Source organism: Erinaceus europaeus, chromosome 16 (genome assembly GCF_950295315.1).
Source record: "Erinaceus europaeus chromosome 16, mEriEur2.1, whole genome shotgun sequence".
Classification (NCBI taxonomy): domain Eukaryota; kingdom Metazoa; phylum Chordata; class Mammalia; order Eulipotyphla; family Erinaceidae; genus Erinaceus; species Erinaceus europaeus.
In genome coordinates this window covers 23,148,823-23,175,949 of record NC_080177.1, presented here as the reverse complement: position 1 = coordinate 23,175,949, position 27,127 = coordinate 23,148,823, and the positions used below count along the sequence as shown (strand labels likewise).

Below are 27,127 nucleotides of genomic sequence, written 5' to 3'. Positions count from 1 at the left end.
CTTATCTGTCAGCCTTGTGTGTCTGTAGGCACTGCAGCCTCACAGAGTGTCCATTTCTTCAAAAAGTGACAGTGAAGGTTTCTCGCTTTTGTGAGCATCAGGTGAAAGGAGTAAATGTCTTTAAGAACTTGTGGGGCACACAGGAGAGACCTCATGAATGAAACTGAGGTTGTTACCCTGCCTCAGGCCCACAGATTCTGGACCCAACCCCAGCTACTACCCTGTGACCACTTTAAGTCTGACCATAGAGTTCCACATCCTTGTATCCCCTGACTGACTGGTGAACACACTCACTTTGGAGAAGAAGTGAGTCTGAGCATCTGTTCTTTGCCTGGAACCCTGCCTCCTGCTGCCTCCTTAAATTACTGGGTCCTCAGCCCAGGCTTTCCTCTGCCTGCACCAGATACCAGCTTCACCCCCAGGATCCCACCCTTCCCCACTAGCCAGATACCAGTTCAGAGGCTGACAGCAATCCCAGGGGTGCATAAACCCCTCATTGTCTGGGGGATTACACAAGAATGGTGGGGGTGGGGGCGGGAGGTGAACAACTCAGGGCAGTGTGGCAGCTTCTGTCTCCAGGAGCTGCCCTACCCCCTGGCTGACCTGCTCCTTGGGAGAAGCTGGGGATTACTGCATCCAGCCCCAGATCTCTGACCCCTGCCTGCTTGTTTTAACAGACAAGCTGATGGAGGAGACAGAAGAACTCTGCCTGCAGAGGGAGCAGAGGGAGGTAGGCACAGGAGGAGGCACCCTGCTTCCTGTTTGGTGGGCCCCTCAACAGCCAAGTTTCTGACACTAGGGTGCATGAGAGGAGCAGGGTGTACGGGATCTTGCTGGGAAACCAGACAGACAGAGCAGGGAGGCCAATGAGATGACAGTGCTTGAGATTGACTGTAGCTTCTTGTCAAGAAATGGATCTCTCTTGGCCAATCCCCTGAGGGACAAAGCAGAAAGGGCAGATGATCATCTTCCAGCAGAACAGCCATTCAAACACCATTATGAGCTGTGCCAGAGGTCAGGAACTTTCTGTCACTGGTGATATTCTGGGGGAGGCTCAGAGGAGCTGATGGTGCCATTGGAATGATTGTCCTCCATGATGATCTCAGAGTTTCTTTTTATATATATATTTTCTTAATCTTTATTTATTTGTTGGATAGACACAGCCAGAAATTGAGAGGGAAGGGAGTTGGAGAGAGACAGAGAGATACCTGCAGCCCTGCTTCACCACTTGTGAAGCTTTCCCCCTGCAGGTAGGGACCAGGGACTCGAAGCTGGCTCCTTGGGCACTGTAACATATGCGCTCAACCAGGTGCACGACCACCCGGCCCCGGGGTTTCCCTTTTATTGTTCTGATGCCAACAGTACACATTCTCAGGCACTGAACGTTGGCCGGAGGCAACCTGGAGGGGAGGGGTCAGTTGAGGGTGGAGAGCCATTGAAATCCTCTTCATTTGGAAACTCCACACAGCAGCGGGCCTTGTCTGCTCTAGGGAGTCACCTTCACCCCCTCAAGGGCAGGGTAGGGCCGTGCTTATAGCTGTAGATGCTGGAGCATGGCTACTCATGTTTGCATTTGACCATTACCATTACCACTTCTAGCTGCATGACCTTGGACAATCTGCCTAACACCCCTGAACATCAGTAGGTCATATCATCACCCCTCCTGAAACATGGGGGTGATGATATGACCCGACCCGTATCAGGGTATGAGATATGAGATGTTGCATATAAAGTATTTGGCACTTGACGGTTATCTGTACTTGTTAGTATCTCAGTCGTGGGGTTAATTACAGGCCCATTCTGCACATGAACTGCCTGGGAGCAGACTGCAGAGAGACCTGTCAGAGAAGGCTGCAAGGGAGGGACTGAGTGTGTCTCCGTCTCTTCGCCTGCTTCCTTGCCTTTGTCTTCTCCCAGGCAAGGCAAGGGACTGGAGCCAGCAGCCTCGGCTCAGCGTCAGCCCTGGTACTTGACCCTGGTTGATTCCCCACCCTCTTCAGGTGTCCTGAACTGGGCTCTGAGGCAAGTCTGACAGGCAAGGAGCTTCAATCCCATTGACACCCAAGATCCCCAGGGTCTGGCCCACCCCTGCCCCAGATTGAATGCTTGACAAATATTTGTTGTTGTTTTTTTATTTTTTATTTATTTTGTAATTTTTCCCTTTTGTTGCCCTTGTTGTTTATTGTCATTCTTGTTATTATTATTGCTGTTATTGCTGTCATTATTGGATAGGATAGAGAGAAATGGAGAGAGGAAGGGAAGACAGAGAGTGGGAGAGAAAGATCTGCTTTACTGCCTGTGAAGCAAACCCCCTGCAGGTGGGAAGCGAACCCCCTGCAGGTGGAACAAATATTTGCAAACGTGATTCATGAGTGACCATTGCTGACTTTCGTTATTTTACATTTTATCTGAGTTGTTTTATTTTATTTTATTTTATTTTATTTTATTTTATTTTATTTTATTTTATTTTATTTTATTTTATTTTTGCTTCCAGGGCTATCTTTGGGGTTTGGTGCCTACATTATGAATCCACTGCTCCTAGAGGCGATTTTTTTCCCTTTTGTTGCCCTTGTTGTTTATGGTTGTTGTTGTTATTATTGTTGTCATTGTTGTTGGATAGGACAGAAAGAAATGGAGAGAGGAGGGGAAGACAGAGGAGGGAGAGAAAGACAGACTTTCTTCACCGCTTCTGAAGCGACCCCCTCCCCCTGCAGGTGGGGAGCTGTGGGCTCGAACCAGGATCCTTACACCAGTCCTTGTGCTTCGAGCCATGTGTGTTTAACCCTCTGCACTACCGCCCAGCTCCCCTGCTTTATTTTGGTTTTTTGTCACCAGGGTTATTGCCAGGGTTCAGTGCCTACATGATGATTCCAATATTCCTGTTGACTCTTTAATTTTTTGTTCTCTTAATAGAGACAGAGAAACAGGGAAGGGAGGAGAGGAGGGAGGGAGAGAGAGAGAGAGACCAGTACCACTGCTCCACTGCTCGTGAAGCTTCCTTCCCTCTGCCCCCCACCCTTGCAGGTGGGAACCTGGTGTTTGAACCTGGGTCCTAGCATGCAGTAACGTGTGTACTCTATGGGGTGCACCATTACTTAACCCCATTTGACCTGATTGTAATTCTCTAAATTAATCTACCTTCATTTTTCTTCTTCTATAATGATGTCAGAAATACTTAAAAAAAAAAAAAACCTGGTGGGGGTGGTCAGGCAGTAGTACAGTGGGTTAACAGCTCATCGTGCAAAGCGCAAGGACCGGTATAAGGATCCCGGTTCAAGCCCCTGGCTCCCGACGTGCAGGGGGATCACTTCACAGGCGATGAAGCAGGTCTGCAGGTGTCTGTCTTTCTCTCCCCCTCTCTGTCTTCCCCTCCTCTCTCCATTTCTCTCTGTCCTATCCAACAACAACAAAAAATGGAGAAAATGGTTTCCAGGAGCAGTGGATTCGAAATGCAAGCACCAAGCCCCAGTGATAACCTTGGAAGCAAAAAAAAAAAAAAAAAATTTTTTTTTTGAGAGAGAAGCAAGAAGAGAGAAAACTAGAGTATTACTCTGGCACATGCAGTGCTGAGGATTGAACCTGGGACCTCATGCTTGAGAGTCTACCACTCCTTCCTCTGTGCCACTTCCTGATCCCAATGTTAGCAGGTCATTTGTCCTTTCAACTGGATCCCAGAAGCATTCTGCCAACAGCTTCTTCTTCTAGCGTTTGCCCTTCTTCCGTAGCCAGTCAACAGCCGACAGCTGAAACAGAACAAAGCAAAGCAGACAGCTGAAAAGCGTTCGTAGTAGGTTTGTTTGTTTTTCTTTTCTTTTCTTTTCTTTTTTTTTTTCTCCAGGGTTATTGCTGGGCTCGGTGCCTGTACCATGAATCCACCACTCCTGGAGGCCATTTTTCCCCCTTTTGTTGCCCTTGTTGTTGTAGCCTCGTTGTGGTTATTATTATTACCATTGTTGATGTTGTTCGTTGTTGGATAGGACAGAGAGAAATGGAGAGAGGAGGGGAAGACAGAGAGGGGGAGAGATAGATAGATACCTGTAGACCTGCTCCATCACCTGTGAAGCGACTCCCCTGCAGGTGGGGAGCCGGGGGCTCGAACTGGGATCCTTACACCAGTCCTTGCGCTTTGCACCACATGAGCTTAACCCACTGCCCCACTGCCCGACCCCTTTTTTTTCATTTCTTATCTCTGGTACCACAAAAGGAACCAGGTTCTGTAAATGACCATGAAGATGTTAATCCAACAACTTGGAAGGACACATCCGGGGCAGGGGTGTATGTGTGTGACTAACAAGAGGAGGGGATAGTGTTTAGGAAATAAAGGTCAAAGCCCAGTCCTGTTGAGGGTTTATATTAGGATGTCCAGATGTGAGGACTGGCAGAGTGATGGTGTGAATCTTCTGTACACAGCACATTCAGGCTCCATTCCGCCAGGCTCTCAACTGTGCCCTACATCCCAAGTCCTTTTTTTTTTGCCTTTTTGCCTCGAGGGTTATCACTGGGGCTGGGTGCCTGCACTATGAGTCCACTGCTTCTGGAGGCTATTTTTTCCCCATTTTGTTGCCCTTGTTTTTTTTTTAATTTATTATCTTTATTTATTGGATAGAGACAGCCAGAAATTGAGAGGAAAGGGGGTGATAGGGAGAGAGACAGAGAGACACCTGCAAACCTGCTTCACCGCTTGCAAAGCTTTCCCCCTGCAGGTGAGGACTGGGGGCTCAAACCTGAGTCCTCGTGCATTGTAACATGTGCGCTCAACCAGGTGTGTCACCACCCGGGCCCCTTGTTGCCCTTGTTGTAATTGTTATTGTTGTTAATGCTGTTGTTGTTGCTGGATAGTACAGAGAGAAATCAAGAGAGATGGGGAAGACAGAGAGAGGGAGAAAAAGATAGACATCTGCAGACCTGTTTCACCACTTGTGAAGCGACCCCCCTGCAGGTGGGGAGCCAGGGGCTTGAACCGGGATCCTTGAGCCAGTCCTTGCGCTTTGCTGTGCTACTGCTCAGTCCCCGGTATTTTCTCTATACTGTACACTTGAAGAAATGAAGCTTCTGGGGCTGGTGAGAGAGCTCACTTGGATAGTGTGAAGCTTTGCTATGTGTGTTGCCCAGGTTTGAGTTTGGACCCCATTGCGTTGAAGGAAGCTTTGGTGTTGTGATTTTTTTTCACTTTCTCTCTCTACCTCTGGAGGGGATAAATAAATACATACATAAATAAAGGAATGGAGGAAGAAAGAGAGAGAGAAAAGAGAAAAGAAACTTCCAGGGTGGTGGTGGTGGTGGTCAACAACAGAAAGCCAGGGGTTGAGATGGATTGATGGACATAGTCACTGGCAGGGAGAGAAAGAGAAACAGATTGTATCCATCAGAGAGGCTAAATCTGGGGCATCAGTGATCCAGAGGAAAATTTAGACACTCTATGTAGGTCTGCAGCCAGGAAATGAGGACAACCTGGACCCCATGCTCACTGGGCTTGCTTAAAGCTGCAGTGTGCTGGAGGGGGGAGGCCTGTGGGCTGCTAACTCCCTGGTTTGCTGGTACAGAGAGTGAGTGCCCCTCTGCACGTGCCATGACGGAAGGCTGCTGTGGACAGGCAGCAAGGAGCAGCACAGCCCAGGTTAGCATTTCCGGGTCTGCCTCGTGCTCTGGACCAGGAGCAGAGTACACCGAGTCACTCTCTCTAGTCTTTTCTGTGTCAGGGGTCTACCTGTCCCCTGCTCTGTTCCTGTCTCCACCCCAGGTCTCTGTGGTAGCTGTGTGTGCCTTGGGCATGGAGAGACGTTTGGGATGATGGTCCAGTGTTGATACGGGAGATTCTAGAGTCTCTAAGAGGCAGCCTGGCCTAAAGAATGACTCGGGCCAGGAAAACAGCATCATGGGTATCTATGCAAAAGACTTTCATGCCTGGGACCGGGTGGCATTGTTAAGTCCTCTTGATTGACTGATCCTCTGAGCATTAAGTAGTGTCCATTCCTATCTTTTTTAATCTTATCTATTTTAAAGTCTATCATGTCAGATATGAGAATAGCTGTTCCTGCCCTTTTTTGTGGGCCATTGGCTTGTATGATAGTTTTCCATCCTTTCACTTTAAGTCTGTGTTTATCTTGTTGAGTTAGGTGAGTTTCCTGTAGACAACATATTGTTGGGTTATGTTTTCTGATCCATCTTCCTACTCTGTGTCTTTTAATAGGTGAATTCAGGCCATTGACATTTATTGATATCAAAGATTGAAGATATTTTAACGCCACTCTTGTAGAGTTTTAGAGTGTTTTGATATATGTCCTATTTGTGGTTGTTTATAGGAGACCTTTCAGAACTTCTTTCAGGGCAGGCTTGGTGATGGTTGATTCCTTCAACTGTTGCTTTTCTGAGAAGGTTTTGATGCTTCCATCTAGTCTGAATGACAGTCTAGCAGGATATAGTATTCTTGGCTGAAAGCCTTTCTCATTGAGCACTCGATAGTATCTTGCCATTCTCTTCTGGCCTGTAGTGTTTGTATGGAGAAGTCTGCTGCTAATCTTATGGGTTTTCCTTTGTAGGTGACTCTTTGTTTTTCTCTTGCAGCCTTCAGGATCCTTTCTTTATCCTTATTCCTTTCCATTCTAAGTATGACATGTCTTGGTGTCTTTAGGTCTGGGTTAATTCTGTTTGGGACCCTCTGGGCTTCTTGAATCTTTATGTCTTTGGTGTTGTCTAGACTAGAGAAATTTTCAGCTATTATGGCCTGGAGAATGCTTTCTTCCTCTCCTTCTCTTTCTTCCTCTGGTAAGCCAATAATGCGTATATTGTTTCTTTTGAAGTCATCCCATAGGACTCTGTTGTTGTTTTCAGCATCTCTTAATCTCTTTTTGAGATCTCTTACTTCTTTTTTAGTTGTCTCTAATTCATCCTCAATCTTGCTAATTCTGTCTTCAGCCTCATAGATTCTATTCTCTCTGCCCTCTACTGCTTTCTGGAGTTCATCTATTTTGTTGCCCTGCTCTGATACTATTTTAGCTTGTTCAGCTAGTTGCTTTCTTAGCTCAGAGATTTCAGCTTTCAGCTCTCTAATAACCATGAGATTATTAGAATTTTCTTCCATATTCTCATTTGTTGTTCCTGCATTTCTGATTACAATTTTTTCAAATTCTTTACTCACTCCTGTTATTATTTCCTTAGCTAATGTTTGGATGTTGAACTCGTTGTTTTATGCTTCACCCTCTGGAGGACTTTTAGCTGGACTCTTGTCCTGGTTCGAGTCTCCAATATTTTTTCTTGTTGTTTTAACCATTTTATATATTATGTTATGAGTTCCCTTTATTAGTACTTTTCAAATTATTGATCACTATTGCCTGGATTGACTTGGGTCTAAGTAATTTAATTAAAGGGTTTACCATGGTGGAAGTTAACAGTTTTTTCAATCCCTGAGTTGGAGCTCAGTGGTGTAAAAGCCTCTTTGTTTTTCTTCCCTGTAGGCTATGGGAGCCTGAGGGCTTTTAAACTATCAATAGGCTTCTTGGCTTAATCACTGACTCCTGACCAAGAGATAAAGCAGGGTGTGGCAGAGATAATCCAGTGGTTATGCAAAGAGACTTTCACAGCCCCTCAGCTATGCCACCAAGGTATAGGTCTTCTCCTGAGTTTCCTGGTTAGATCTCTGTCCCCTGGTGTCCCTCCCTGTTGCTGCTCCAGATTCTGAGGGTAGTAGCAATGGAGACTCAGAGTTGCACTTGGTGAGTCTCTGGGGAGTCCTTTCCTCCCTCCAGCTGTCCCCTTGTTGGTGGAGCAGACTGGAGGTGGTGTCTCCACTGATAAACTGTTGAACTGTTAGCAGTCACTTAATCTCTCCTTAGGCTCCTCTCTCCTCTCTGTCACCAGCCATGCGTGTTTGTACTCACGGGTGATTTACTGGGTTCCTGTGGTCATTCTAGTCCTGTCTTGTTTCGGTCCCGGGTGGTCTCTTTTGGTATTCCTAGTTGATCCGGGAGAGGAGAGGAGAGGAGAGGAGAGAAAGAGATCTGCTGCTCGTAGCTCCGCCTCCGGAAGTCGAATTCTCCACCCAGGTTCTCTGTCTCATGCTGAGATGAGCATTGATGGCTGTGCCTACCTGGCCCCTGGGTGAAAGAAAGCTCTGTGGAGGAGAGGGCAGAGCAGCACTCAGCACACTGGCACGGCCATAGCTGAGGTGTTCTCCCTGTGTGCTGATGCCACCTGCTACATGGCAGAAAGGCCTGGGGCCATGAGCAGAGTGCAGGGGAGCCAGTGGGCTGGGATGTTGGGGGTCCCTGACTCTCTGTGACCTTGTCTCTCTTGTCCCCGGAAGAGCAACCTGCCTCTTCCCCCCCCCCCCACCTCCACCAGAGCACTGCTCAGTCTGGCTTATCGTAGTAAGATAGACACATACCCAGACATGGGGAGAGAGAGAGGCAGGGCAGAGGGAGGGGAGAGAGAGAGAGAGCCAGACTTTTGAGATCACAGCATCAAAGCTTTCTTCAATGCAGTGTGCTGGACTTGAACCTGGGTCACAAAGAAATGCACTATCCAAGTGAGCTTTTCGTCTGCCCTCTCTTTTGTCCTTCTGGCTGAACTATGTGATTGAAGTCTTCTTGGATGGGCACACAGAAAGTGAACAATCCCAGAGTCATTCAGGCAGGGCTCTTGTCTCCCCCAAGCGTCTAGTCTGAATGCTGACTCGGGGTTAGAAAGAACCTCCTGGGAGTTGGGCAGTAGCACAGCGGGTCAAGCACACTTGGCGCAAAGTGCAAGAACCAAAGGATCCCAGTTGGAGCCCCCGGCTCCCCATCTGCAGGGGGGTCGCTTTACAAGTGGTAAAGCAGGCCTGCAGGTGTCTCTCTTTCTCTCCCCCTCTCTGTCTTCCTCTCCTCTATTTCTCTCTGTTCTATCTAACAATGACAACATCAATAACAACAACAATAACTACAACAACAATAAAAGCAACAAAAGGGGAAATAAATATTTAACAAAGAGAATGTTCTTTTTTTTTTAAAAAAAAAAAGAACCTCCCACTTCAAGAAAAGGATTTGACTGAACCTTTCCTACCCCACAAAGGCTGTCAGTCCTTCTTCCCTTTTCCCTTCTCCTCATTATTATGAATATATATATATATATATAAAATTTTAACTACTAATATAATTTTAACTAATAATTTTTATTATGTAGGCTCAGCCCCTACATAATAAATCTACTCCTGGTGGCCATTTTCTTCTCCTCTTTCTCCTTCCTCCTTTTCCCTCTTCTTTTCTTCTCTCTCTCTGTTTTCTTTTTTCTTTTTTTATTTTGTTTTTGATAGAGACAATTAAGATGGAAGGGAGAGAGAGGGAAAGAGAAAAGGAGAGATACCTACAGCATTGCTTTACAACTCATGAAGCTTCCCTGATACAGATGGGGACCAGGAACTTGAACCTGAGTCCTTGTGCACTCAACTGAACACACCACCACCTGTCCCCCTCTGCATCTCTGTCTAAAATAAAAAAGCTTGGGAGCACTGGGATTACATATGCTCAAAGTCCCAGTGCTACCAAGAAAAGAAAAAAAAAAGTTACATAAGAAATGAAAGTAGGGAAAGAAATGAGCATTATTGTTATTATTGTTGTTGTTATTGGTGTAGTTTTGTTGGATAGAACAGAGAGAAATGGAGAGAGGAGGGGAAGACAGAGAGGGGGAGAGAAAGACAGATACCTGCAGACCTGCTTCACCGCCTATGAAGAGACTCCCCTGCAGGTGGGGAGCCGGGGCTGGAACCAGGATGCTTACTCTGGTCCTTGTGCTTTGCGCCGCCTGTGCTTAACCTGTTGTGCTACCATCCAACTCCCAGGCATATTTTTTAATAGTGAAGACAGCTCAGGTGTTTAAAGGTAGAAAGTGAGTTAAATGAAGCATCTCATGTGATGAATCAGTGAACAGTCATTAAAACTGGTATTTTCAAAGAGTGTTGAATGACATGGAAAATTGCTGCAGGTACAATGTTACTGAAAGACTAGCAAAAAGAAAACAGGAGGCCATGAAACTGAATGTTTGGTAGAACCCTACAATGTTTAATATATGTACATATATAACAATTAAAAGATAGAAAAAAATCAAAGGGCCGGCAAAAATAGCTTTACAATCTGCACAGCCCAGGTTTGAGCCTAGCCCCTGCTATATGAGAGAAGGCATAAGTATTGTGGTATCTTTCCTTCTCAGCTCAGGGAAGTGGTGCTCCAGAGGAAAAGGAGAAAAAAATGGAGGGAGGGGAAGGAAGAAAAAAAAAAAACCTGACAGCAGGTGCCAATCAATTGTAAGATTAAGATAAAGTCTGTTCCCCAAATTTTCATTAGTAAAAAGGCCATATATATGTTGGTTTTGTTTTTACCGAGCACTACTCAGTTCTGACTTATGGTGGTGAGGGAGATTGAACCTGGGAGTGTTCCTTGAGCACTATTCTTTGGCTCTTTGTCTCTGTCTGAAAGTCATCCCAGAGGGATGAAGCTCTGATGGTGGGGGGAAAAAAAAAGCTTATGATGGTCCTGGGAATTAAACATGGGACTTTGGAACCTTAAGCATGAAAGTTCTTCTCCACCATTACTATGCTTTCTCCCCAGTTGCCAAATGTGGTTTAAGTGGGCCCCACGCATCAGGTTTGTTTTCACTAAGACTATAACATTGAATTTGTCAAGGGTCCTCAAGGACTTAATTTCAAGTCTGGGCCAATATGTGTCCCAGAAAGTGCTGAATCCCACTGGGGCCCTGGGTTGGAGTGGGGGTTCCTGACCTCCGAGGCTCTCTGTTGCTCTTGACTCTTTTCTTCCTCTCTGATTCTCTTCAGGAGCTTGAGCGCCTGAACCAGGTGCTGGAGGCCGAGAAGCAGCAGTTTGAAGAGGTGGTGCAGGAGCTGAGGATGGAGCAAGAGCAGATCAAGAGGTAGTGTCGGGGTTCGGGAGGTGGCGCAGTGATAAAGCTTTGGACTCTCAAGCATGAGGTCCCGAGTTCGATCCCCAGCAGCACATGTGCCAGAGTGATGTCTGGTTATTTCTGTCTCCTCCTGTCTTTCTCATAAATGAATAAAATCTTAAAAAAAAAAAAAGGAGGTAGTGTCGGGGTCCAGGGGGGTGGGAGGAGGGAGCTGCAACCCAGTCAGGGCACACTGAACCCAGTTCCAGGTCAAACCTTAGAGGTCTTTTCCCAGAAGATCCTCCCTGACTGATGACTTGGTCTGGGTCTCGCTTCCCAATGCTCTGGGGCTTGAGGTGTGTCCAGAAGGAGATGTAGACCTGATACCAACAGCCCTTTCTGCCTACTGAGCATGAAGTATGGACAGGTGCAGAGAGCTGCCCCTCCCACCCCCACCCCCACCCCAAAGCATCCAGCATCCACCAAGGCTTCCTTTCCCAACCAGGGGCAGACAAGACTGAGCTGGTCAGGAGGTGTCATTGACCAAGGCCCCTAACATTCCCTGTCTTCTCCCTGTCTATCCTGCCCAGTCCTTTCACATTCTGCCTAGTGCTGTCACTTGGGATCTTTAGTCCCATGTATGGTTAGCATACCCAGTTGCATGTTATAGTCACCTGTTAGAAATGGAATATCCAGGGGCCCGGCAGTAGCGCAGCAGGTTAAGCGCACATGGCACGAAGCACAAGGATGGGTGTAAGGATTCTGGTTTGAGCCCCCAGTTCCCCACCTGCAGAGGGGTCACTTCACAAGCAGTGAAGCAGGTCTGTAGGTGTCTATCTTTCTCTCCCTCTCTCTGTCTTCCCCATCTCTCTCAATTTCTGTCTGTCCTATCCAATAGCAACAGCTATAACAGCATTAATAACAAGGGTAACAAAGTGGAAAAAATGGCCTGTAAGAGGAGCGGATTAATAGTGAAGGCACTGAGACCCAGTGATAACCCTGGAGGAAAAAAAAAAAAAAGGAATCTCCTGCAAGTAGGACCCACTGTCCCCCTAAGTCCTGGTTCATGATAATATGCACACTTAATAGGGCGTGCTACTGCCTGTCCCCTTTTTTCTTTATGCAGTAAGCACCTTTTAAATTTATTTTTTTCTTTCTAAAAGTTATTTTTATTTGATAGGACAGAGAGAAGTTGAGAGGAGAGACGAAGATAGAGAGGAAGAAAGATGGGGCCAGTCAGTGGCGCACCTGGTTAAGCGCACACACTACAGTGCTCAAGGACCCAGGTTCAAGCCTCTGGTCCCCGCCTGCAGGGGGAAAGCCTCATCAGTGGTTAAGCAGGACTGCAGGTGTCTCTCTGTCTCTTTCCCTCTCTATCTCCCCCTCTAAATTTCTTTCTGTCCCTTCTATCCAGTAATAAATAAATAAAAATATTAAAAAGAGAGAAAGGAAGAGAGAAAGATATACCTGCAGCATGACTTCACTGCTCATGAAGCTTCCTCATTGCAGGTAGGGACTAGGGACCTGAATCTTGGTCCTACAATCTGGTTGGGAAATATAGACTCACACCCAGGGACCATCAACATAGGGAATCCATATAACCAGATGCCAGGAATGAGCCTACAGGCCCCTGCTTACAGGAACAAAGATATATCCATGAGCTTCATGGGCTTGAACAAAGGTTGGACTGATCTGGGTCCTGAAGGCTGGGCTAGATTGGAAAATTGTGCAGGAGGAGAAAATGTATTCCAAAGCAGGAGGCAAATCCAGACAGAGAGACCTGAGGTGGCTGAGGCTTGTGAAGAAGGCGGCAAGGAGTCTGTCACCTCAGTCATGTTCTCTGGAAAAATGCACGTGGGTTCTAGATAAGTGAGGTTGGGTGGGATGTTGGTATGCTTCTAAATTCTGCTTATAAGACCTTCTGTTTTGATCATCACGTTAGGTTCACTTGTATTGCTTAACACTGTGGTCTATTTACATAATCATTGTTTTCATTGGTTCCTGCATTTTTTCCTTCTCTTTTCCTTTTTTACTTCCTCTTCCTGACACTTCCGCCTCAGGAGATATAAAAGGACAGGATTTTCTAATGAATAGAGATTATATTGTTGAACTGCATCCCCACTCGTCAATAAAGATTGAACTGCATTCCCAGCTCAGCCATGAGTCCCTGGTTGTCTCTCTCCCTTTGTTTCTCTAGTTCTTCTTCCTACCTTCATTTCTCTCTGTCTCTGTCTCTCTCTACCTATGGGGTGATTCTGACTCTCTCCCAGCTGACAGTCCCACGTGGCTAGGGTGTCCTGACAATGCCCAAGCCATGCAGAGGGGCTGGGACTTCCAAGGACTCTAGGTTCCACTGGGGAGTGAAACAGAAACATGTCAGTCTACAGAGGGCATTGGGAGGGGTGGGTACCAGACTAGCTTTGCGGGTGGAGACAGATGACCAGGGACTCATGGCTGAGTGGTACACAGATCAGTCTTTATTCATGCAGAACGCAGCACAATCTAAGCCATCTAAACTAAAACTAACTAAACTAAAATCACAATCCTGTCCATATATATATATATATATATATATATTTTTTTTTTTTCCAAGTAGGCTGTAAACAGGATATGATGTGATGTAGAGAGGGTGGAGGGAAAAGTGACTGGTGCAAATCAGGGTGTGACAAGGAGAGGGGGCGGAGCAGGTGAGAATTCTACCACTGAACAACCAATGCCCTGGAGGGAGGGTGATGCTTAGTTAACAGTGGTTTATGTAAACAGAATACAGTGTTAAGCAGGGGGGATTAAACCAAATGAAACAGAAGAGGTTTTTAGAAGCAGAATTAGAAGCATACCAACAGGTAGGCCCCACTGTAACAACCCTCTGTGCCCACAGGGAACTTGAACTGACTGCAAGATGCCTCAAAGGTGTGGAACAAGAGAAAAAAGAGCTGAAGCACTTCACAGAATCTTTGCAGCAGACGCTGGAGGTGAGGGCTCAGTGGCTGGGAGGCAGGCTAACTGGTGGTGCCATGGAATACCAGTTTCCCAAAAGGTTAATGGTAATAAGACAAGGACAACAAGGGCGCTGATCTAAAGGGTCTGTGCAGGTGGCTGGGCACTCCTGCTGGAACTTGAAATCCAGAGCAAGACCTGGAAGAGCAAACTCAGCTCTGGTCTTGCTTTGACCTTGGCCTCAAAACTCACTGTGGGGCTGGTATTTTTATTTATTTATTTTTGTTAAAAGGATAATGATGTTAATAAAATCTATTATTATTTTTACTATTGGATAGAGACAGAGAGAAATTGAGAGGGGAAGGGGAGATAGACAGGGAGAGAGACAGAGAGACACCTGCAGCCCTGCTTCACCTCTCGTGAAGTTTTCCCCCTGCAGGTGGGGACCAGGGGCTCAAACCTGGGTCCTTGTGTACTATACTGTGTGCACTTAGTCAGGTGCGCCGCCACCTGGCCCTGGGGCTGGTGTTTTCGTACCAGGTGAAAGGTTGATTATGGTGGGCAGTGGGACAACCCACTGCTTCCTTCAGGCAGCTTGTTCTCTTAGCTGCTCCTGGGTGAAACTGAGCACAGAAGGAAACCAAATGCCAGATCAACTGTCATGCCACATATGCTCCTGTGATGCCACAGATGCTGGGAGGAATGGCATGTGTCAAGAACAAAGTGCAAACTCCCCAGCCTGGCATGCAAGTGCAAAGTCTGTGTCTATCTTCCTCCCATTCACGCTCCCTCAGGTGTCCCTCCACCACCTGCACAGAGACCACTTAGCCCCGGCTCTAATCACTGAGCTTAGGAGCCCAGGGGCAGCCAGGCTCTTCCCTCCCCATTCTGATCCTTCTACACAGAGGATCCTTCCACCTGAGAGCCTGTGTTCTTTTACGGTCAGTTCAAACGTCACAGCATAGTCAGTTGTCCTGAGCCTCTGGGCAGGTGCCTACTCTGAGCCCTGGGTTTCCATGGGACTTGAGACACCTGTTGGGTCACACTCAGTTGTATTTCTTTCTTTCTTTTTTCTTTTTTAAAGATTTTTTTTTTATTATTCATGAGAAAGATAGGGAGAGAGAGAGATAACCAGATATCACTCTGGTACATACGCTGCTGGGGATTGAACTCACGACCTCATGCTTGAGAGTCCAGTGCTTTATCCACTGTACCACTTTCTGGGCCACTCAGGAGCTTTCCTAGACTGTGTCTCATGGTCTCTTAAAGCATGAGTGAGCCAGGCATGTCAGAAGTTGACCAAATTCACCAACTGCCTTGCAGACTGTAAGCATTTCTGTTCTGTCAGCACTAACTGGAACTTGGCATGTGGTGCCTTTCCTGTCTTACCTCATTTCTCACCATGGAAAGTGGTTCTTAACTTCAGAATTCATTCATTCTCTCTTTCTTTTTTTCCTCTCCTTTTTTTCCTTTCTTTTGTTCTATCTCCCCCCTTATATTTTGTTTACTTTGTTTTAATAAGGAAGATACACAAAGATAGAGAGGATGACCAGAACACTGCTGAGCTCTGGCTTATGGTGGGGCTGGGGATTGAACCTAGGATCTCAGAGCCTCAGACATGAGTCTTTTGCATAATCACCAGCCCCCTATCTTTTTTTTCTTTTTTTGTTAATTGCCACCAGGGTTATTGGTGGGGCTCAGTGCCTGCATAATGAGTCCACTACCCCAGGAAACCTGTTTCTTCTTTCTTTCTTTTTTGGATAAAAATAGATAGAAATTGAGTCAAGTGTGAGACAGGGAGGAAGGGAAGGAGAGAAAAGAAAAGGAGAGGAGGGTGCCGGGCGGTAGTGCAGCGGGTTAAGTGCACATGGCGCAAAGCTCAAGGATCCTGGTTCGAGCCCCCGGCTCCCCACCTGCAGGGGAGTCGCTTCACAAGTGGTGAAGCAGGTCTGCAGGCGTCTGTCTTTCTCTCCCCCTCTCTGTCTTCCCCTCCTCTCTCCATTTCTCTCTGTCCTATCCAACAGCACAGACAGCAATAACAACAACAATAAGAATAGCAACAATGATAAACAAGAAGGGCAACAAAAGGAAATGAAAAGGAGAGGGAAGAAAGAGGCCTGTGGCTCTGCTTCACTGCTTGTGAAACTTCCTTCTTGCAGGTGGGGCTTGGGGACTTGCTCATGGTTATGTGTGTATTCTACCAGGCACACACTGCCCAGACCCTGAGCTTGTTCTCGTTGGCTGAGTTTCATATGGGCTCAACATAGCCCTTCACCTAAGTGGAAGAAGGACCTCACAATGTCCTTGGTTCTGCTTGGAGTAGATGCTTTCTCTGCAGGATGCCACCATGGACTTATTTTTAAAGTATTATTATTATCATCATCATCATCATTATTATTTTGCCTCCAGGGTTATTGCCAGGGCTCGGTACCTGCACCATGAATCCACTGCTCCTGGAGACCATTTTTTCCCCTTTTGTTGCCCTTGTTGTTTTAGCCTTGTGGTTATTATTGTTGTTGTTGTTGCTGTCGTTGGATAAGACAGAGAAATGGAGATAGGAGGGGAAGACAGAGAGGGGGAGAGAAAGACACACACCTGCAGACCTGCTTCACCGCCTGTGAAGCGACTACCCTACTGGTGGGGAGCCGGGGGGCTCGAACTGGGATCCTTACACCGGGTCTTGTGCTTTGCGTCATGTGCGCTTAACCCACTGCGCTACTGCCCGACTCCCTATTATTATTATTTTTAAGGTATTTTAATTTTTTATTATCTTTATTTATTGGATAGAGACAGCCAGAAATTGAGAGGAAGGGGGGTATAGAGAGGGAGAGAGACAGAGAGACACTTGCTACACTGCTTCACCACTCATGAAGCTCCGCCCCCTGCAGGTGGAGACCAGAGGCTTGAACCGGGGTCCTTGTGCATTGTAGCATGTGCACTCAACCAGGTGTGCCACCACCTGGCCCTCTATTATAATTATTTTTAAGTTACCACCAGGGTTATTGCTGGGACTTGGTGCCAGCACTATGAACCCACTGCTCTTGGTAGCTATTTTTTCTTTTTCTTTTTACCTTTCTCTCCTTTTTTTTCCCTATTCATTTGATAGGACAGAGAGAAATTGAGAAGGGAGGGGGAGATAGAGAAGGAGAGAGGAAGAGACACCTGCAGCCTTGTTTCACCACTTGTGAAGCTCCCCACTGCGCGTGGGGAATGGAGTGGAGGGCTGGATCCAGCCTGGGTCCTTGCACTTGGTAATATGTGAGCTCAACAGGGCGTACAATCTCCTGGCTTTTAAAGTTATTTTTAAAACAGTCATCACTCAGCTCTGGCTTCCTGTAGTGTGTGTGTGTGGGATTAAACTTGGGACTTTGGAACCTCAGTTTTTGCATAACCACTATGTTATCTTCCCCACCCCACACTGGACTTCTCTGGTCTCTGTTGGAGGAGTCAACTGGCCTCCTTGTGAGATCTCGGTTAACCCTCCACCTTATGGGGAGAATGGATTCCAGCCTCTTCCTCTTCCTTCCCTCCCTTCATGCCAGGAGCTCTCGATTGAGAAGAAAAAAACCCTGGAGATGCTGGAGGAGAATGAGAACCAGCTGCAGACACCGGCTGACCAGCAGGAGCAGCCCTCGCCCACTGGGGGTCTCCACAGTAACCTCAGGCGGATTGAGGAGAAGATGCAGCAGCTCCTGGAGGAGAAGCTCCTGGCAGAGAAACGGTAGGGGGTGTGGGGCCCCTGAGCCCATGGGTGGCTTCGAGGGCGGTGGTGCTGGTCAGTGACGCTCCTCACACTGGACACATGGGCTCTCTGGCTCTTGGGTTCGGCCAGAGAGGCCACTTCCTTTTCACCAGGACTCAGTTTCCCCATCAGGAAAATGGGATGAGAACTTTCACTACTGGGCGGGGAAAATAGCATGATGGTTATGCAAAGACACTCTCATGCCTGAGGCTTCAAAGTCCCAGGTTCAAACCCCCGCACCACCATAAGCCAGAGCTGAGCAGTGCTCTGGTTAAAAAAAAAAAATCACTGTTGAAAGCCATTTGGCCTCTATGCTATTGCTTGATAGGAGTTACTCAGGCCCTCTGTAAGGAAGTATGCTGAGCCTTGGAGAGCTTGTGGCATTTTGTTTTGTAATGTATTTCTTTTATTTTGGGCATAGAGAGAAATTGAGAGGGAAAGGAGATAGAGGTAGAGAAAGAGAGACACCTGTAGTACTGCTTTGCCGGTCATGAAGCTTCTCCCTTGCAGGTGGGGACCAGGGGTTTGAACCTGGGTCCTTGAGCATGGTAATACGGGCATTCCACCAGGTAAACATAGACCCAGCCCTGGGGACCCTGCTTTCCAGGTCGCAGTCCACAACTGACCATTGACTACGACACCCCTCATTCATATCACCTGGGTGTCGGGACCCAGGCAGCGCTGGGGCTCAGGAAGCCTGGGTCTTGCGGCTTCTCCTGTCGGGTCTCTCTGGTGGGTTGCCTTCCCACTAGGACCCCGATCCACCCAGGCAAGTGAACCCCGAGTGAGGAGTGCCTCTTCTGCCTGTCAGGATGAAGGAGAACGAGGAGCGCTCGAGGGCCCTGGAGGAGGAACGGGAGTTCTACTCCAGCCAGTCCCAGGCGCTGCAGAACTCACTGCAGGAGCTGACTGCGGAGAAGCAGCAGGCAGAGCGGGAGCTCAAGGTGCTGGTGGTGGGGGGGAACTGGTCAGTGGAGACTCCCACACACCCTTGCCCCTTACAGGCAGCTGCCTCAAGTTCCTCTGCCAAACCACCCAGCCAGGCAGCACGCTCAGTAGACACACTGCAGGGGTGCAGGGACTGAGTCCTGGTCTTTGAGGCACTCAGCCCAGAAGAGGGAGGCTCACTTGAGCTGGCGGGGGGGGGGGGGGGGGGGGCAGCGGGGAGCTGCCCCCGGGGGGTCCTATGTCTTTTTTAAAAAATATTTATTTCCTTTTTGTTGTCCTTGTTGTTTTTATTGTTGGTGTTGTTGGATAGGACAGAGAGAAATGGAAGGAGGAGGAGAAGACAGAGAGGGGGAAAGACAGACACCTGCAGACCTGCTTCACCGCCTGTGAAGTAACTCCCCTGTAGGTGGGGAGCGGGGGCTCAAACCGGGATCCTTATGCCAGTCCTTGCGCTTTGCGCCACGTGCATTTATTTAAACACTGTGCTGCTGCCCGACTCCCTTCTTATGTCCTTTTTAAAAATATTTTTATTGGGGGATTAGTGTTTTATAGTTAATACAGTGGTTGGTACATGTGTAAAGTTTGTTTTCTGTAAAACACTCTCACCCCAGCCTAGGTCCTCCTCCAACATCACGCACCAGGACCTGAATACCCCCCTCACACACACACACACACACACACACACTAGAGTCCTTTACTTTGTGCAATACACCAACTCCAGACTAAGTTCTGCTTTGTGTTTCCCTTTCTGTTCTTTTTACTCAACTTCTTTTTTTTAAAATTGTTTTTGTAGTTATTATTGTTGTTATTGATGCTGTCGTTGTTAGGACAGAGAGAAATGGAGGGAGGAGGGGAAGACAAAGAGGAAGAGAGAAAGATAGTCACCTGCAGACCCACTTCACCGCCTATGAAGCGAATCCCCTGCAAGTGGGGAGTCAGGGGCTCCAGCCGGGATCCTTGTGCCAGTCCTACCGCCGGACTCCCATTTCTCAACTTCTATGAGTGAGATCACCCCATATTCAGCCTTCTCTTTCTGGCTGATCTCACCTCACATGATTCCTTCAAGCTCCATCCAAGATGAGGTGAAGCAGTTTGAATTACTCATTCTTTATAGCTGAGTAGTATTCCACTTAGGTCTTTCTTGCCTCCCACCACCACCCGCTCAGGCCGAGGTGAAGGTCCGCATGGACCTGGAGCGGCGTCTACGGGAGGCTGAGGGGGCGTTGCGCAGCCTGGAGCAAGGGCTCAACTCCAGGGTGCGGAACAAGGAGAAGGAGGAGAGGATGCGGGCCGACGTGAGCCACCTGAAACGTAAGCCGCGACCTCTGGTACGTGGGGGTGGCCCTAGAGCTGAGTCCAGGCCCCATGGGGTGCAGAGCAGAGCTGGGGTCCCACACAGGCCTTGTGTACATTAGACGTAGTTAGGCATAGATGATGATGACGATGATGGAGTTTCTTCTCCAGACTCCTGCGTGTCGGATCTGGGCTGAGGGTGTGGGGCAATGTGTGCACTTCTGCCCTTTTGATCGGGTCCGGGCTTGGTCCATTCCTTCCCGCCCCCACCCCATTTCCCACCCCCGGGAGGGCCGGGGTGAGCAGGGGCAAAGGCTGCGGTGGCACCCTGGCCGCAGGGTTCTTCGAGGAGTGCATCCGGAACGCGGAGCTGGAGGCCAAGATGCCGGTCATCATGAAGAACTCCGTGTACATCCACAAGGCCGCCACACGTCGCATCAAGAGCTGCCGTTTCCACCGCCGCCGCTCCAGCACCTCCTGGAACGACAGTGAGTGAGGCTGCCGGGTGCCCTGGGTTGGGATGGGTGGGGGCGAGGCAGGTAGAGGGCTGGGACTGGGGTGGGGACGGGGGAGCGAGAAGGGCTGGCCCAGCTCTGAGGCTGGACAGTGAGACCCCTGAGTTCTGTCAGCCTTGGGTAAATGGGTAACTTCTCATTTGGCAAGTGGCAAATTGGGCTTCTCTAGGATTATGAGAGGCCCAGGCAGGGGTTAAGAGATGGAGGGAGGTGTGTTGAAATAGCTCACTGGGACTTTTTTTCTTTTTCTTTTTGTTAGAGTCACAGAGAAATTGATAGTATAGGAGAGATAGAGAGGGAGAGGGCCGGGGGGTGGTGCACCTGGTTGAGTGCACATGTTTCAATGTACAAGGATCTGGGTTCGAGCCCCTGGTCCCCACCTGCAGGGGGAAAGCTTTGTGAATGGTGAGACAGTGTTGCAGGTGTCGCTCTGTGTCTGTCCCTCTCTATCACCCCCTTCACTCTCAATTTGTGAGTGTCTCTGAAAAATAAAGGTAATTAAGAAATTATAAAGAGGGGCTTGGGCCGTGGCGCAGCATATTAAGCGCACATGGCGTAAAGCGCAAGGATCTCAGTTCGGACCCCTGGCTTCCCACCTGCAGGGGAGTCACTTTACAGGTGGTGAAGCAGGTCTGCAGGTGTCTATCTTTCTCTCCCCCTCTCTGTCTTCCCCTCTTCTCTCCATTTCTCTCTGTCCTATCCAACAACGAACGACATCAATAATAACAATAATAACCACAACAAGGCTACAACAACAAGGGCAACAAATGGAGGAAAAAATGGCCTCCAGGAGCTGTGGATTCCTGGTGCAGGCACCGAGCCCCAGCAATAACCCTGGAGGCAAAAAAAATAAATAAAGAGAAAGAAAAGAGAAGAAGAAGGAGAGAGAGAGAGAGAGAGAGAGAGAAAAGCCAACACTGCAGCACTGCTTCATTGTTTGCGAAGCTCCTCCCTGCAGGTGGGAGCCAGGGGCTTGATCTCAGGTCCGTGTGCATGGTGCTGTGTGTGCTTTAGTGGGCATGCCACTGCCCCCGCCCAGAAGCTCACTGGGATAATACACTTGGCCAAGTGCATGGCCCAGGTTTGAGCCCAGCCTCCACAGTGTTGAAGGAAGTTTTAGTGCTGTGGTCCTTTTCTCTCTCTGGCTCTCTGCCTCTATCTAAAAAATGAGGGGGGTGGGCAGGGAAAAGTTGAGTGGCTTGTAGGATGGGGAGTGAAGGAGGTGGGCTCCGGCTGGGAAGGAGGGCTGTCCCCAGGCTGGTTGGACTGCTGTCTCCCCAGTGAAGCCCTCCCAGTCCTTCATGACCTCCCAATTGGACGCCAACAACATGGAGGAGCTGAAGGAAGTGGCCAAGAGGCTCAGCCGAGACCAGCGCTTCCGGGAATCCATCTACCACATCATGGCCACCCAGCCTGGACCCTCTTCGGCGCTTCCCCGGGGCGGGAAGTGATGGGTACCCCCCCCCCCACACACACACACACACTGCCTCCTCTGGACTCTTTCCCTTGTGGGGAGGGGAAGGGCAGGACCATTGCAGGGGGGAGGCCTGACGCTTTGGCCCAGCTTCACTCTCTTCTGGGGGGGCAGGCCTCACCCTCAAAAGACAGATACCACTTTCATCACCTCACACACCCAGCCCCAGCCCTTCCGCCTGGTCTGCCCCAGGTCCATGCAGGCCCCAGTTAGGTGCTGCCTGTCTGTCACCATGAGATGGAAGGGACCAGGTTGTATGTGGAGCTTATTTTTGGTTGGGGAATGGCAGGGTCCACAGCCATTCTCTGTGACTCTGCCGCCTTTCCTCCTAACCCCCCGGTGCCTGTATATAAAGCCCCTCCCCACCTTGCCATTTGCTTCCCTGGACATCCTAGCCCCCCCATTGCTTCTGAGAGTCCTGGGCAGCCTTCAGTGAAGATTCACTGTGACTAGTGCGGGCCAGGGAAGGAAGGGCCTCGCACAGCTCTTGTGGGCTCGTGAAGCTGCCTTTCTGAGCTCGGATGCTGGCTGCTCGTGATGGTTGCCTCTGGCTCTGGCAGCCTTGCTGATCTGTGGGACCACAGATGTTCCCTGCCCAGCCACCTTCTCTCCCTACAGAGGTTTTATGGAGTGAAGCAATGTGCCTATGATCTCTGGAAGAGGGGGAGCTCCCAGGGGCCCCTGATGAAGCCAGTAGCCTCACTGGCTGACTGAGTGTCCTGGGGGTGGTGAAGTGGGGTGTGTAGCTAAAACACCTGTCTGCTGCCCTTGTGGAAGCCCACCACCCTCCTGGTGAGGACTGTGTCTGCCACCTCTAAGTAGACAGTCTTCCCTGCTCTTCTCCATCTAGGTCCACCCTCCAGAGCTGCTGGAGGCTGAAGGCCTCTCCAGAAAAGGGGGCCTTTGAGATCAGGGTGCTCAGGGACACTGGTGACATTAAAGGTGCTGATTCACGGCTGCTTGGAAAACCAGAGAGCTAGAGAGATGACTGTGGGGCAAGGCCCAGAGGCCTGCAGCCAGCTCTGGGAGGAGAGGATTGTTGCTGTCTTACAGTGTGTAGGGCCAGCGCCCTGCTCCCTGCTCAGCCTGCCTGGAGAGGCTCATCTCCGCAGCCCCTTGTCAGTGGCGGGTGAACTTCAGCCAATCTGCTGTCCAGGAGGGGCTGAGGCCAGAGGGGACGTCAAAACCTGCACGTCTGAAAGGGATGAGTCTAAATGGAAACACTTTAAACAGTGGAAGCAGGCACAAAGCTGGAACTCATTTCTCTACCGTGTGTATAGGATGGATTTTGACATCAGGAAGCTCTGAACCCAAGATCACTGCTTGATTTCTTCCTCCTTTCCCATCTCCTCCTCCTCCTTCTGATTCTTCTTCTTTTTTTTAATATTTATTTTATTTATTTATTCCCTTTTGTTGCCCTTGTTGTTTTATTGTTGTAGTTATTATTGTTGTTGTCGTTGTTGGATAGGACAGAGAGAAATGGAGAGAGGAGGGGAAGACAGAGAGGAGGAGAGAAAGATAGACACCTGCAGACCTGCTTCACCGCCTGTGAAGCGACACCCCTGCAGGTGGGGAGCCAGGGGCTCGAACCGGGATCCTTATGCCGGTCCTTGTGCTTTGCGCCACCTGCGCTTAACCCGCTGCGCTACAGCCCAACTCCCTCCTTCTGATTCTTCTTCTCCTCCTCTCTCCTTTCTTCCTTTTCTCTCTCTCGCTCTCTCTCCTGTCCCTCCCTCTCTTCCTCCTCCTCCTTCTTCCACATCAAACTCCTAATAGTTTACTCTGGGAGAAAAAGCTTTTGGGAATTTTTAAATTCAGTATTCTTCCCTAGGAAACCTAGTAATCTGAAATGAATGATTTTCTGTGCACATTCACCAACCCTTTATTTCCTTTCCTTGCATTTTACCCTGGGTTTGCTGTGCTTCAGACAGGTCTGAATAGATTATATTTATTTGCTAAAACTTCATCGCGTTCCTGGCCGTGTGTGTGTGTGTGTGTGTGTGTGTGTGTGTGTGTATGGCAGTGTATTTAGATGAAACTATGTAGTGGTGGACATTGCTTGTTATAAATATATTGATCTGATTAAAAACAAAATTGAATCAGTATTCCCCTGACCAATTTTCTAGGTGACCTGCAGAATCATTTGTGGTGTGGTTGTTGCTAGAGAGATGTTGCCCCCTGCAGGCCTGTTTTGGAATTACACTGTAGCCTACTTGAACCCTGTTGTGGACAGTTTCTCTGCATAAGAGAGTTATTTTCTACAACTGCACCTCCTGGGATAGTTAATTAATTAATTAATTACTTTTTTTGGATAGTTAATTTAAAAATCCGTGTTCTCACCCTGACAACAAGGACAGTCAGTGGGATCTTCTTCTGCCTTGAGCTTTCACCAAAGGGACAGAGCGGGGGCCTGGGGGGAGGCCCTCTCCTTGCAGCTGGCTAGTTTCAGCATCCCCAGCAGAAGTGTACAATCTCACTGGCTATCGTGTGCACAGGTTTACGCTCTGGTGTCGTGATCACATAGAGGAGAGCGAGCCGCGGTGATGACTGGGTTTTCATCCTTGGTGGGTTTCTTCCTGGATCTTGAATAACCTGCCATCCTGTTCAGGACTATCCTGGCTCGTTTTGTTACCTGGAACTAAAGTTAGAATCCCCTCTCCCCCATCCCCACCCCGTGGCTGTCATGTTCGGTCCAGTTTGGATGACAGCTCTGTGGTGTGTTCTGGCTATGGATCTTTCCCCCGGGGAGACACTGATGAATGAGGCAAGAGCTGGGTTCTCACCAAGTCCCAAGCTCTCAGCTCCCAGGAAGGATCTGATGCTGGACTTCTCTGGGCTGGAATGCCATCCTTGTCCCCCACCTCCTACCTTCCTGAATGGGCCATGGCCTAGGTAGCTGTGTGTGCTCAGGGGCAGTCTGAGTGGAGTTTGGAGCCAGACAGAAATGTGTTTGAGCTTCAAGGATCCAGCTCAGGTTGAGTCAGACTTCATCTAGCTGGAATGAGTCTTAATGCATGTTAATTCTTTTTAATGTTTTTTTATTATTATCTTTATTTATTGGATAGAGATAGCAAGAAACCAAGAGGGTGATAGAGAGGGAGAGAGATACCTGCAGCACTGCTTCAACACTCACAAAGCTTTCCCCCTGCAGGTGGGGACCGGGGGCTCAAACCTGGGTCCTTGTGCACTGTAACATGTACACTCAACCAGGTGCACCACCACCCAGCCCCTCATTTTAATTTTTAACTTACTTTATTAGTGATTTGATAATGGTTTACGTGATCACAAAGTTATAGGGATATAGTCCACACCCACCATACTTCTTTGTCCCCCCCCAACAACTCCCTCAGGGTAACCAACATAATTATCACAGAGTCTTATTGATAGTCTAGCTACATTTTCTATATACTTCCATGTCCCTCAATTATTTATTTTCAAAGTACTTTTTAATTTATTGGGTTGAGATAGAGAGAAATCAAGAGGAAAGACAGAGAGGGGGAGAGAAAGAGACACCTGCAGCACTGTTTTAGCTTTCCTGAAGCTTCCCTGCTGCAGGTCAGGGTCAGGGGCTTGAACCTGGGTAACCTTGTGCGTGGCAATATATACTCTCAACCAGGTGCCTGTTTTCTTTTTTCAGAGATAAATGAAATCACCACTTCATTCCAGTATATGAGGCACTGGGACAAAATCTAGTCACAGTGCAAGTCCTGTGTGCTACTGCTAACACACCTCCCTGCTTGCCTTGGGGGCTTAATAATCTAAGTCAAGGGAGACGGGTGGTGGCACACCTGGTTGAGCACACGTGTTACCATGCACAAGGACCTGGGTTTGAGGCCTGGCTCCCCACTGCGAGAATAGGGGGATGTTTCGCAAATGGCATAGCTGGTCTGCAGGTGTCTTCTCTCTGTGTCAGTTTCTCTGTCCTATCAAGTAAAATAGAAAGAGAGAGAGAGAGAGAAGGAAAGAGAAGAAAGGGTCTCCAGGAATAGTGGATTTGTAGTGCTGGTATCCATCCCCAGCAATAACCCCATTTGCAGTTTGGGGGGAAAAAAAAAAGAAAGGAAAGGAAAACTAAGTCACTATACCCACAAATACACAGCATTCTGTGTATCCTTCTGGCCATGCCTCAGGGTGAGACTTGATGACCAGGCATGGAAGTTGGGGTGAGTCAGTGCTGCTTCTAGGCACCTTCTCAGGAATTGCAAGAGGTTTCCAGGCAGTTGCAGTCAGCTGACAGGGGTATGAGACCCGTGCTCTCCTTGCCACCTGTCTTGCTCTCCCAAGGGATCTGACACCTGCCTTGGGGCTGAAGTCTTGCAGTGAATAAGCTCCTGCCTCTGCTATCCAAACAAAAACCGCATGTCCCTCACCACAAGGAGTAGTGACAAAGCTCTCTCTCTGCCTGCTGATGCAGAAGGTGGAGAAGACACGCAGAGGTGTGTGGGAAGGGAGGATTCCACGGTGGAAACTCAGGTCTCAGGTTTGTTGCTTCCTGTCTATGGCTTTTGTTGTCACTATTTGAAATCCTTTAGTAATTTGAAAGATGGCATAGTGACTAAAAACATCCAACTCCCAGGCATGAGGTCATGAATTTGATACCCAATATCACATGTGCCAGAGTGGTGCTCTGGTTCTCTGTCCTATTAATAAAGAAATAAATCTTTTCTTCTCCTCCTCCCTTTTTCTCCTCCTCCTCCTCATTCTTCTTTCTAATAGAGACAGAAAGATACTGAGAGAGGAGAGAGAGGTTGGGAAAGAGAAAGACACCTGCGTCACTGCTTTACCACTCGTGAAGCTTGCACCTCGTAGGTGGGGACTGGGTTTTTTTTTTAATTAATTAATTAATTCCCTTTTGTTGCCCTTGTTGTTTTATTGTTGTAGTTATTATTGTCATTGTTGTTGGATAGGACAGAGAAATGGAGAGAGGAGGGGAAGACAGAGAGGGGGAGAGAAAGATAGATACCTGCAGCCCTGCTTCACCACAAGCTTCTCCCTCTGCAGGTGGGGACCAGGAGCTTAAACCCAAGTTCCTTGTGCCCTGTAGTGTGTGTGTGTGCTTAACCAGATGTGCCACCATCTGGCCCCTGAACCCCAATAGCTCTAAGCACAAATACCTATTTGTTTTTTAAGTTGAAGAATATTTATGTAGCCATTCAGAAGGCAAACATTCTTGTAAATGTAAAGACAGCTAAGTAAGTCTAGCTGCTTGGAAAATAAAACATTCTATATGGTTCCACCCTTCCCAAGTAGGAAACAAACATCTTTTTTTTTTTGGTTAAAGATAACTACCTGTTTTTTTTTTCTTTATTGGGGATTAATGTTTTACATTTGACAGTAAATACAATAGTT

General features: G+C 48.3%; 1 protein-coding gene across 1 annotated transcript in view; it reads left to right on the top strand.

Moving 5' to 3' along the window:
- The window catches only part of PLEKHD1 (pleckstrin homology and coiled-coil domain containing D1), a 53,128-nt gene extending 31,070 nt beyond the window's left edge, over positions 1–22,058 (top strand). The window contains exons 6-13 of the mRNA XM_007535318.2: positions 678–730; positions 10,805–10,899; positions 13,748–13,841; positions 17,349–17,527; positions 18,360–18,492; positions 19,663–19,807; positions 20,128–20,277; positions 21,586–22,058. Of these exons, the coding sequence (XP_007535380.1) occupies positions 678–730; positions 10,805–10,899; positions 13,748–13,841; positions 17,349–17,527; positions 18,360–18,492; positions 19,663–19,807; positions 20,128–20,277; positions 21,586–21,755 (1,019 nt within the window). The 3' untranslated portion in view covers positions 21,756–22,058. The remainder of the gene's footprint in view (positions 1–677; positions 731–10,804; positions 10,900–13,747; positions 13,842–17,348; positions 17,528–18,359; positions 18,493–19,662; positions 19,808–20,127; positions 20,278–21,585) is intronic.
- Positions 22,059–27,127: the final 5,069 nt, after the last annotated feature.